Genomic DNA, 13,136 nt, shown 5'->3' on the forward strand with positions numbered 1-13,136 from the left:
TTCATTTAGAGGTATGCTAAAAGCAGAAACACTGACCAATTATGTCCCCTTTTAAAATATGAATCATAGCTTTAAATAGTTTTACAGTATAAATTTTGATGTGTGCACCCACTGCTTAGTTCATTGACAAATGTCTGACCATTTTATATAAATATTGTGCTATCTAGCCATACATCTTAACTAATGTGCAAAGTAACATGGATATTGCAAGAGTTCTACTTTCATTTAACCACCACCTCTCTTGCTTTTAAAACTGCACTTCCTTCCTGAATTTACATCACTTTTTGGCCCTGCTTAACCAATCAATAATGCATTCCATACATTACTATATGAGGAATCTCATGTAAAGTTGCACGGAAGCATCTGTGAACTGGGGTACTAATCCAATACCAAAATTAGAAGATGAAAGAAACATATCTAGTTCTCTCCTGAAGCCATACATACAGAACTATCATTAGATTAACCCAGAACCAAATGAGAGGATGGGCATTGAAGAAGCAATCAATCCTAGAAATGCAATGAGTCTATGAGGGTCTCTGTTAGTAGCCATTCAGACCTCAACATCTTATGCCTCCCTGCAGCCTTCTGGCTACTCTTCAGGTATCCTGTGTCACTGAAGGGGAGCTTTGTCCCAGTTTGAAAACTACTAATTCACCACTGAAGATGCAAACAAATTAGCAAACAAAATTTGCTTTGATCTAGCTAAACTTACTTCTTGGAAAGCTTACTTTAATTTGAGGGCAATATAGGAAGAAAGATAGGATATTATCTTTTAAGAAATAAAATGGCCAAGAACATTGTCTAGCAAACTTCAAAGACAGTACAATTGTCCAAAATAAGATTGTATAAGATTTGTTTTCACAGTGGCTGATCTGGTGGGGAATTCTTGAAATTAAAATATGACATTATCATCCAGACATGACAGTTCTAGAGACCATCCTACTGATGATACCAAAGTCATGATGGGGAATAGCAGTCTTAAAACTGGGCATTTCCCATATGAAAAGGAAGACTCAGCAGTTAGCTAGAAGTGATAAAAAGCTTTTGACATAATTACATGATGTATTTCATATGAATGCCTTACTTGTTAATCTCTTAGGGCTTCTTTGAAAGAACTTTTATATAAAAGCAGTGTATTCCTTTCTCAACCAAAACTCACTTGTTTGATGCGGTCCGGATTGACGGTTGTCTGAGGCTGCAGAATGCTAACTGGTTCTGTCTTGGCCACATTTTGAGGCATTTCTCGAATCTTTTCAGCAATGAAGCCATGAACTGCATTTAATGCTTCCACTGTTCCCTGGATCAAACACACCCGCTCTGTCGTACCTTCAGAAACAAATAAAGCACATTTTTGTTGTTTTGTTTTTAAAGAATATTAGCTCTGTTCATAAATTGATTAAACTGGAGCCATTTGGCTTCACTAACTAGGAACCAGATAGTCCCATGCACACAAACAAAGTGTGCCCTTGCACCAAGGGTCGGTAGTGGATAATTCTTCATTTTGGAGACAGCCCCTCAAACCTCATGAGATGCTGCTCCAAAAAGCCCCTGACCTAATCTGGAGAGACATTTTAGTGGGCACGGTGATAGCATGCGGAACATTGTACATGGCACTTTGGATCCCAGTAAATATTTTAAATGGATTTCTTCCTTATAATACACTGAATTTGTTAAATCTTTGTTCAGCCCTTGCTCCAAAAGAGTGGCATTTTAGCCCCATAACCCTCTTGTGGTGTGGGTTAGAGAGAAACTAGCCCAACCTCATAGCTAAGCCAGTAGCTGAGCTAAGGTTTCATGCGTTCAAACCTAATGCTTCAGAGAGTAATATACTAAATCAGTATTTACGCTGCTCAGTAACAGTCACACATGCAAAATGTGTGTATCTATTTTCACATATAAACTCTCAACATTTCCTGATACAGCAGTTCCAGTAAGTTTTCGATTTGTAACCCCACCTCGCGCCTTGCTCCCTTTCAGATTTTTTGAGGAATATAAAGGAAAGTATTTCTATAGATGGATAAATCAAAAGTACGTCAAGGCCTATAAAGCTTTTAGAGGACAAAGTATATTACCTACAAGGTTTTATATGATCTGAAGCTCAACCATCATTTGAGACCATAAACGATGCTGACTTCCAAAGTTATATTTTTGGATTTTGAGGATACATGCAAAGCTTTTCCTTTTCTGTTTCAAACTTTTATTTTACTACAAAACTATACCTATCATGCTTCCCTTAGTGACTCAGCTATCTATGTAAGTGTCATCATACAACATCCACAAAGGAAACTCAAGTCACATATTTAATGTTTAACTATTTTCTGTGGTCATATTCTTCTTGCACATATATTACACACTTGCAAGTAAAGGAAGTCACATACAAAAGGATCCATTTGTGAGCACTCTTCTATGGAAATGAATGGACAAGCTATAGCAGATGGGAAGCTTTGGGCATACAGTGGAGATTCCATGGCTAGAAGGAGATCCTTGGACCACAGTGTCCATTTATACAAATACACATACATGTAGTCTTGCTCATGTTAAGTAACAACATGATCTACACTGGGGGTGAGGGGACAAAACACATATTAGAGATGAGAGCTTGACACCTACCTTTGATAAATGTACGTGGTTAATTTAAAATACATGATCACATACCTAAAGAATACATAGACTCATAGAACTGTAGAGTTGGAAGAGACCACAAGGATAATCTAGTCCAACCCCCTGCAGTGCAGGAAACTTTTGCCTATCCATGGGGCTCAAATCCACAACCCTGAGATGAAGAGTCTCATGGTCTACCAACTGAGCTATCCCAGCACTGCTGTAATGTATCCTGGTTCTTCAAATCTGCTCTATTTATTATTTACAAGTTTATATACTGCACAATAAACCAAGTATCTGGGTGGTAAACAGAATGCACCCCCAAAACAGCATAAAAATAATTAGCAAACATCTGAACAGTGATACACAAGAACTAATAGTTGAAGACTGTGTAAAACAAATGTTTTAGGCAGGCATCTGAAACAAAACATCACTAGAGCTTGCTTAATAGTAATATTAATTCTTATTTTTATCTTTAAGCCACCTTGGCCCACCATGGGAAAAGGCAAGGTAATAATAATAATAATAATAATAATAATAATAATAATAATAGGCAGGGTGTTCCACACATTTGGTGAAGATCCACTAAATGCCTTTTATCTTGGAGCAGTAAGCTAAACTTCATGTGACACCCTTCTATGGCGTAATATATGTTTGCTTGAAGTTTTTCCTCATTTTCAACTATTAACGAAGTACTACTTTAATATTAAAGAAACATTACCATTAGTACATAACCTAAAAAGACCAGAAGCACTGTTCATCATAAATTGGTAACCAATCCTATGGCATTCCAAAATAAGCATGACTGTATTTAATGGATTTCTAAATACATTGTTTATTAGTAGAGTGGACTGTGGAAAGGAAAATGGTTTAGAAACACTAAACACTAAACTATAAACATGAAAACAAACATTTGAACAATTTAGGTATTGTCGTACGCAAGCTATCCTGACTCTCCTCCTCAGACTCCGAACTTGAACCATTACAGCGATGGAGGTTTCGAAAGTTTTATTGATAGAATCAGTACAGCGCCCCAACATGGTGTTACTGCTTACAAAGTAAAGGTAAAGGTAAAGTGGGTGGCAGTGTGGTCAAATCCCTGCAACGGGGTGAGCTTCTGTTGCTCTGTCCCAGCTCCTGCCAACCTAGCAGTTTGAAAGCATGCCAGTGCAAGTAGATAAATAGGTACCACTGTGGCAGGAAGGTAAATGGTGTTTCCATGCACTCTGGCTTCCATCACGGTGTCCCGTTGTGCCAGAAGCTGTTTAGTCATGCTGGCCACATGACCCAGAAAGCTGTCTGTGCACAAACACCAGCTTCCTCGGCTTGAAAGGGAGATGAGCGCCGCAACCCCATAGTCACCTTTGACTGGACTTAACCATCAAGGGGTCCTTTCCCTTTCCCTTACTGCTTACAAGCAGATACAGCAGGACAAAACACTACAAGAAATGGCTGGACTTAGCTAAGATGTTGATCTAACAATTGACACGCCCCCCTGTGCTTGCCTTTTGAAGAGCAAGGTGGGCACAGCTCTTTGAGTGGGTTATGTTCTCAGACTCAGAAAGTAAATGGTACTCCTTTGTAGAGGCTAAGCATGCATGGTTTGCTTGTGCCAGCACTGCTGCCTCCATGTCCTTGGGGACAGAGTCAGAGGAGCTGTCTCAATGTCAATTTTAATTCCAGACACCTCCTCTGAAGAGGGAGGCTCTTCACTGACGGGGCACTACAGTATGTTTAAATAACTCCTGCTGTGTGTGTTGTTTGTAATTTAAAGTCAGGCGGCTATTCTCTCTAGGTCTCTGGGCCCTTCTCCTGGATTGAGTTCCTCCTGGGGTCCCAGGTTCCCAGGGTTAGCTCTCCCAACTCATCCTCTACAGGCTTCATGACACAAGAAAAAGTGGTTCTTGATGTGATATTCTGTTAAAAAAGCAAATAATTTAAAGTCCCATATAAAAGCATAGCACTCTTAGCACACTTGTAGTGAACTGAAAAGCGGAGAAGGAAAGGAGGTCAGATAGTTCTTCTATGGATCTTGGACTGCCAATTCTAAGCCTAAAGGTAAAGGTAAAGGTACCCCTGCCCGTACGGGCCAGTCTTGACAGACTCTAGGGTTGTGCACCCATCTCACTCAAGAGGCCGGGGGCCAGCGCTGTTCGAAGACACTTCCGGGTCACATGGCCAGCGTGACATTGCTGCTCTGGCGAGCCAGAGCCGCACACGGAAAACCGTTTACCTTCCCGCTAGTAAGCGGTCCCTATTTATCTACTTGCACCCGAGAGTGCTTTCGAACTGCTAGGTTGGCAGGCGCTGGGACTGAACAACGGGAGCGCACCCCGCCGCAGGGATTCGAACCGCCAACCTTTCGATCGGCAAGCCCTAGGCGCTGAGGCTTTAACCCACAGCGCCACCCGCGTCCCTTATTCTAAGCCTACTCCTGATCAAAAAGTATATGGCACCTTCAGAATAGCAATAAGGCTATATACTCTCTTAACTAGTAGGCAGGCTGTCAAATGCAATATTAAATTTCATTATATAGTGTGGCAAATATCTAATTTGATATTTGATGCCACACCAACATTTGTGTGGCACTCATAATGAAAATGTAAGTGTTTTCTTTGTGTTTAACACATTGCCTATGAAGGAATGAGGAATATTAAAAAATATATGTTCTCCTTTAACCCATATAACTATGCAACTATATATATATATATGCGATTATATACTTTTTTAAACATTTTGAAAAGTATATCCACAACTGCCTCCTTCCTTGAGCAGTAAATTAAATTATAAAATATGTTCCTACTGTTTGTTGTAAGGCACGTTAATAAATAAAAGTGTGTGAATTTCTCTGTGCTAGTTCAAGAGAAAACAGTGCTGTTGCAAAAGATATTTGGCAGAAAGTCTGACTATTGAAATACAAATTAACTTGATACATGGATGCAATTTCCTTGCACTGTCTCTCTTTAGCTTTGCCCTTTCCAAGCTATCTTTTTCCCCCGTACATGGAACTCCTGCGGTTTCTGTGTTAAGTGATCTAGTTCTAAACAAGTGCACTAGGGAGTCTTTACAAAGAAGTATTAATTGTCTACTATATGATAGGAAGCAATGTGGATTGATCAATGTGCCTAATGCAAGTGTTCTCCTCTCTTGGTCAGCAGACAAAACATTTATACAAAACACAGATCAGTTTACACAGAAGATCTTGGAGCCTGACAGACAGCACTTAAAGGGATGAACACTATTGGAATGATGGAAAGGAAAGGAGTCAGAGCCAAACAGAAATTTCATTAAGCTTGGATCCAAGTGGGCAAGTATTCTGCATACTGTGTTGTTTAGAACTTGTAGATTAGTATACTTCATATGATGTCATACAACAAACATATTCGAATTGTGTGCTCTAGAAGAGATCATTGGACGACAAAGATAAAACTGAAAAGTAAAGTAATGCTTTTGCGACAAGCAAGATAATTTTGAAATGTAAACACAGACAAACAGACAAAACTACAAAACTGGCATGGTGATGTTCAGGCAGTAACAATATTTACGAGTAGCAGATATACAGGTGTACCCTTCTTTCTCATATCTATATCTATATATAAATATAAATATAGATATAATGTTATATGATAGACATGTGATGTAGACTTGTACTTGTTGATTCATGCTAATTTTCCTTCTCACAGAAGGCGGGGAGATAATTATGCAATCATGTTTTTCATATGAAAGAGTCTTTGCTCACATCACATCCTTTGTATGCTATTTGTATGGGTGAGAACATGGTGCGCACATGCTCCTCCAATATGTGAAGAGTGTTACTGCCCGGGTAAACAGCTAAACTAGTCCTATGTCCATTGCAAAAATAACAGCACTCAGAACTCTATCCCAAACCCCTTCCATTTATCTAGAACTACTCAGTCCGTTGAACTCCCTCTCCATCTTCTAGCTTAATTCATCATCCCTTTGTATCATCAGTGTTTTGTAAATAAAGGTTAGTAAGACTATAGATTCAGAGGTTGCTACTAACTGTACATATCTACAGAAGTGTTTCCAACCATACAATAATATTTACAGCTGTACCTGAGGACACTCTAGGAAAGGCGTGATGAAACTAATTTACGAACTGTTTACAGAATTTCATTCTAAGAATGAGCATTACTACAGGCTATATTATCTGGCTAAGAGCGAAGGGAGACAACCTTATGCACACCATAATTCATACAGTAAGATGAGATGCACTATATCACCCTCAATCTCCACCGTGTAGGACCGCAAACATAAAGATTAAAGTTTAAAGATTATTGTAATTGTGAATTAAAGATTATTGTTCAATTATTCCAATACATATGGAGAACTTAGTATTAAAGATACAGACAGCTTGAGGCCAGACAAAAAATTCAAAGTACAGTTAGACCAAAATCCAATGCAACACAGGCAAACTCAACTCCGCTGTCATTTCAACTTTGGCACTTTAAACTCTCTGGAGCTCACATATATAAAACAGTGAATAAATAAAACTATTTAACATCTATCTGAAGTTATTAGGAATGCTCATTAGGTGATTTGGAGCATGGTGTTATCAGTATGCTGACAGCCAGCACCTTCAGTGTTACATTTCCACACACTATTATTTACTGTCATGTTGTCTTAACTGTCCTCTGCTCATTGCTTTACTGTGAATATATGCAGTCTGCTGTGATTTGATTGTATTGTTATTTTGCCATTGTAAACCGCTTGGTATTTTTAAATTGAAAAGTGTCATATAAATCTTTAAGATAAACAAACAAACATTGTGGATTCAATCCTTGTTCCAAAAACAATCATTTTTGTCACCACTTTGCTCCTCCGGACTACTCTTTCCAGAGCTGCCTCTGGAGAATCTGCCCATCTCCACATGAAAGGACTATGCAGTGTGCTAAAATATTGTCTAAGGAAGCCCCCGCCCCTACATATACATGGGACACATCTTTTTTTAATATATCGAAGTCAAATATTTTCTGGTCAGTGGGCAGAGGTACGTAGCACACAAAAAGAAAGGAGGTGAACTAATTGAATGTTTACTCCTGTGTATATCTTGAATCCTCAAAATAGATGGCACATTCTTCCAAACAAGTATTACACTTAGAAAACACTTAGATAACATTTAGATAACACAGTATAATTTACAGATGAAGTTGTACACAGAAAAAACTGTCAGCTATATGATCAACTTGTGTAACAAGAAGTACATCTATTAATCAAAGTTGGTCTTTTTTTGTCAGTTTAAAAGCTTTCAGGTCTCATTAGTGTCTCAAGTAAATTGCCAAGTTATTTACTGTTTTGATCTGTTAAAAAAATAGTACTCCAAGTAACAATTAATTTATATCATATATTTTCAAAACCTTGTCAAGAATGTAAAGAGTAATGTGGTTCACATTATAAAGCTGTACTAAGCACATTAATATTTATAGACCATAATATGCAGATGCAATTTCACTTTATCCATTTGCTTTAAAGTTGGCCTTCTTTCTATCATGCAGAGTCAAAATGCATATGCAATATTCCATAGGACTTTTCAATAAGATTGCAGGAATTCATAGAGGGTTTTTGTTTTTTGAGAAATACCCACCAAATGGCAGGAATATCAACTAAATAGCTGGTTCTGCTGAACCATTGCTTGCCTCATTCTTGATTTTTTGTTGATCAAGCATGACAACCTGAGAAGGCCGAAGAACATCTCCTGTGAGTGTTGGAGGACCAGCTTTATGCTTGAAGGCCTTTACCAGATGCAGGGGGATGCCATTCCTGATAGGGATGATTCCCCCTAGCGGAGGCAGGCAGGGTCTTCAACTTGCAACCCAGGGAGGAGTCATCCTGTCTCTCCAGACTGACCCCACCTGCTGCAAGGGATGGTTGGGTCTTTGTGTGTCTGTCTCTCTGTGCAGAGAGAAACACTTGCTTGAGTGCTTGTTTTGTGTGGCATATTTTACTGCCTCCTTTGAATCCTCACTATGCTGTCTGGCGGAGCTTTTCTGGTTAATGTGAACCCTCCTTCAATCATGCCCAAAGGAGGTGTGGAACCGACAGTAGCTTACTGTGACTTGTTTGCAAAGAATTTGAGGAGAAAATCGCTTTCATCCATTGGGATCGTGTCGCTGCTGTGGTAGCAGATGATGTTAATTCTCCCCACCCTCTCGATGACATTCCGTACCATTGACATGGTATCCTTCAGTAGCAGACTTTGTGCTCTCAAATTTTGACACTGCGTGCAATGCTAAAATTCGGCACCCCTGCCTCTTGCACTCCCTTCTACAGCATTATTGTGGTGCCCTCTGCAGTGCAGCACAGTGTGTGGCTGAACCCATTATGCTACCCTAAAACCACCTCTGTATCTTTCTGGGTCAGCTGTCTGAGTTAAGGGTGGTTGGCACCACTTTGCGGTGATCTAAGTCCTACTTGGATGGACACTTCCAGAGGGTGATGCTTGGGGAGTGTTCTCTGGCCTTGTGGAGCCTTCCTCAGGGTATGATTTTATCCCTTGCGCCTATGTTGTTTACTATCTATGTGAAACCACTGAGTGGGGTTATCTGGACATTTGGAGTACATTGTCAGCAATATGCTGATGACACACACCTCTACTTCTCCTTTAGACCTGCAGCTGCAACAGTAGATGTGCTGGACCATTTTCTTGCCTCATATTAGAACCAACAAACTGGAGCTCAATCTAGATAATACTGAGGCACTGTTAGTGAGCGATTCCCTAAATTGGATGGATGGGAGTTTGCCTGCTCGTGATGGAGTTGCACTCCCTGTGAAGGAACAGGTACACAGCTAGAGGTAGTTCGGGATCCTTTGACGTTGCTTGATGCTCAGGTGGTCTCAGTGGCGCTGAGTGCCTTCCATTAGCTTCGGCTGATGGCCCAGCTGCGCCTCTTTCTGGACAGGGCTAGTTCAACTACTGTTGCCAATGTTCTGGTAACCTCTAGGTTAGATTACTGCCTCTGAAGATAGGTTGGAAACTTCAGCTGATGCAGAATTTGGTGGCCAGGTTGCTCACTGAGGTAAGATGGTTTGAGCATATTACACCAATCCTGGCCCAACAGCAATGGATGCAAATTGGCTTCTGGGCCTGAACCACCAAAGTGCTTGTTTTGACCTATAAAGTCTTAAATAGCTCAGGACCACAGTACCTTAAGGGCCACCTCTCTCTAGATGAACCTAACCAGACCCTGCAATCATCCTTTGAGGCTCTTCTTTGTGTGCGAGGTCTGGAGGGTGGTAACACAAAAACATGCTTTTTTTCTGCAGTGGATCCCTATTTGTGGAATGCTCTCCCCAGGGAGGTTCAGCTGGTGCCTTCATTATGCATCTTCATTATACATCTTTAGGCGTCAGGTAAAAACGTTCCCTTTCAACCTGGCCTTTGGCTGATTAATTATCAATGCTCCTTTAAATGTATGTGTGAGAGGGGGTTTACTGGTTTGTGTGATTCCTTTTTTCTTGTTTTTATTATGTATTTTGTGGGTTTTTTTGTATATTTTTTATGTTGTGAACCACCCTGAGATCTATAGATGAAGCACAGTATACAAATTTAAACAACAACAACAACAACAACAACATTTACTTCTCTACTAATGGGGAAGAGCACTGGTTACTAGGCATGCAAATAAGTCTGATATGAGGACTGGCCGATGTCACAAATAAGCTATCACTATTGCTTCTCTAGGGAAATTAGTGATATATCTCCACTAATTTTAATGAGGAGCATGAAAGGAGGGCCCTCTCTGAAGTGGAAGTTCATGGCTCTTTCTTCTTGACTTTCCAGCAGCATCTTGCACGCTCAAAACTATTCATTACACACACACACAGGCAGATAAGTATTAAAAGATACTTCATTAAATATTATGCTACCCCCCTAAAGTGTTTCCGTGCGCTGCTCTGGTTCGCCAGAAGCGGCTTAGTCATGCTGGCCACATGACATGGAAGATGTACACCAGCTCCCTCAGCCAGTAAAGTGAGATGAGCGCCGCAATCCCAAAGTCATCCGCGACTGGACATAATGGTCGGGGTCCCTTTACCTTTACCCCCTAAATACACATTTGTTTAGGGAGAATTCCCTGAATCACACTTCTGATTTTATTGTTTTTGATTGTTTATTGTATATTTAATTAAAGATTTTGAAATTATGGTTTTTCTTTTTTAAATGGATTGTGGTGCAGTGGGTCAGCGCATCTGGCTATAAACCAGAAGGCTGGTGGCTCATGCCTACCCAAGGATGGTGGTGGGCAGGATTCCTGCATTGCAGGGCATTGGACTAGATGACCCTCAGGATCCCTTCCAGCTCTACAATTCTATGATTTTATTGTGGTAAACCATTTAGAAGCCATTTTGACATAAAAGTGGTGTATAAATAAGTAAAGTAGCTTGTTGTGAACAGAGGTAATCTTGCATAAAATATAGACATTAGTTTCTTCATGGAGAGCTCAAAGCAATGTTCAATAAACAAGATTAGATTTGGAGAACAGGGCAGATCCTGGCAATGTAAAAACAAACAAACACATAGTAGTAGGATTTAGCGTCTTCTTGGATGTGGAAGAAGTCGGAGGATTCTGTAAGAGAGGTTAAACAAAAAGGTACTCAACACAGAAAAACCATGGGATGGGAAGGAGTTGTTGGAAAGAAAAGCACAGCACTGCTTTCACTATGCTGAACTGATAACAAGAAATGTCAGCTAGAGAAAGATAAAATAGGAATTTATCAATAGGAGGTTAGGGGTGGAAAAGTGCATCCGTGAGACATCAAAATGCTGCCAAGCTGTGAAATAAAGATATAGGAGAACTAATATATTAAATGTTCTTTTTCAAAATCCTCCTTAATTTGGAACCCCAATGCTATGAACCTGTATTGACATAGCAATAAAAGGTTTCTGAGTTTGTGGTAGCAAAGCAGTAGACAAAATGTATTCCATATGCTTATTTGCTGGTGCACCAAGACTTAGAATCAGGCCACAAAATATGGTTTCCCAATAATCTAAAGCAAGATCCCCCCCAAAACAAGTTAAGAAGCTACCTCGAGTGGCTGGGGAAACCTACCCAGATAGGTGAGATATAAATAAAATAATAGTAATAGTATACTACTACTACTACTACTATAAGAAGTTAGCTGGAAATGCCCTTCATTGAGGATTTTTTTTCTGACATAGCCCAGGTTCCTTGCACAATTTTAAAAAATAACTGAAAGCCAGTAGTGTGCTGCTGCTATTTATTAATTTTTTTATATCCCGCTGTTCAGACAATAATGTCTCACAAAGCAGTTCACATTTTTTAAAAAAGGAGAGAGGATCAAGCCCTCTTAGCAGGCTTAAAAGAAAAAAAGACAAGGCACACAAGAGGAGAGGAATGAAGGGAGAAGGTAGACGAGGAAAACAAGTTCTTCAAGGTTGGAATAAAGTGATGTGTTACAAGCATTTATATCTAGTTTGAGCCAGACTGATCTTTCCTTGATGGTGTTCCTGCCTGAGTAAGTTGGTGACTCTTGTTCCTCTGGCTGATGGAGCCAGAGAGACCTTTCCCCTTGCTTCACCTCCATGTAGTTGCACCTTCACTGGCCAATGAAAGGGGCCAAGCTGGTCTTCCTGTTGCAGTGATGCTCTTCCTGGCAAGCAAGATGTGCAGCCTCCCATTTGACCCTTGTTTCCTTGGCCAATGGTAGATGCCAGCATGTTGCTATTTAGTTCCACTGCCCAAGGGAAACTGGAAGCTGATGCAGTTAGTGAAAGATGTTGGCACATCTCTTTAAATACCAATCTGTGCAAAGTCTTCCAGTAGTTCTTTCACAACCATTTGCTGAGAAATGCCACCACCAAAATTTCAACCAATATTCTATCTCTTGATTATACACTATAAATACATCTCTTCCACATTCAATTACAGACGTAAGCTAAAAATGATGGAGCATGTGAAGGAACAGTATTGTACTCACTCAGAATTTTTTCCTTCAAGAATTTCATATTTCATAACGGTATGCATTCACTTATTTTTGTCAGCTATTTATTTATTATGCATCTGCACACACATTCAATTTCTAGAGCACTGAACTAGGATTGGGGAGGCACAGGTTTAAATCTTCATTCAGTCATGAAGTTCAGAGAGCAATCTTTAGTCAGTCATTCTCTTTCAGCCTAGCCTAGCCTAGCTCACAAGGCTGTTGTGAGGGTAAAATGAGGGGTGGGGGGAAACCATGTATGCTGGTTTGAGATCCTTGGAGGGAAGACAGGAACTATTTTTTTAAAAAACAAAAAAACCCCAAAATTATTTGCTGTAAAACAATATTGCAAAAGTTACCACTTTATATAATATGTTACTATGATTCTTAATACATTGATTTCTAGAGCATGTTGCAGCATTCAATATCCCAACAATTCTATTTATTTATTCTCCTAGACGTTCTTCCCTGTAAACCATTTTCTGCCCCCTACCCCACCTAGCAGTTAGTTGTCAGTCAGCATTTGGAAGCCACTGAACATGCACAGTTCTCACAGAGTTGTTTTGGAGAACTAA

At 39.9% G+C, this 13,136-nt stretch overlaps 1 protein-coding gene across 5 annotated transcripts in view; it reads right to left on the bottom strand.

The window, feature by feature from the left end:
• The window catches only part of NOVA1 (NOVA alternative splicing regulator 1), a 145,475-nt gene that overhangs the window by 43,101 nt on the left and 89,238 nt on the right, over positions 1-13,136 (bottom strand). For all 5 annotated transcript variants that reach the window (XM_083452939.1, XM_083452935.1, XM_083452937.1 and 2 more), the window contains exon 3: positions 1,160-1,326. In XM_083452939.1, coding sequence (XP_083309065.1) covers positions 1,160-1,326 — 167 coding nt within the window. The remainder of the gene's footprint in view (positions 1-1,159; positions 1,327-13,136) is intronic.

The sequence above is a fragment of the Podarcis tiliguerta genome, assembly GCF_965153285.1.
Source record: "Podarcis tiliguerta genome assembly, chromosome: 1".
Lineage (NCBI taxonomy): Eukaryota > Metazoa > Chordata > Lepidosauria > Squamata > Lacertidae > Podarcis > Podarcis tiliguerta.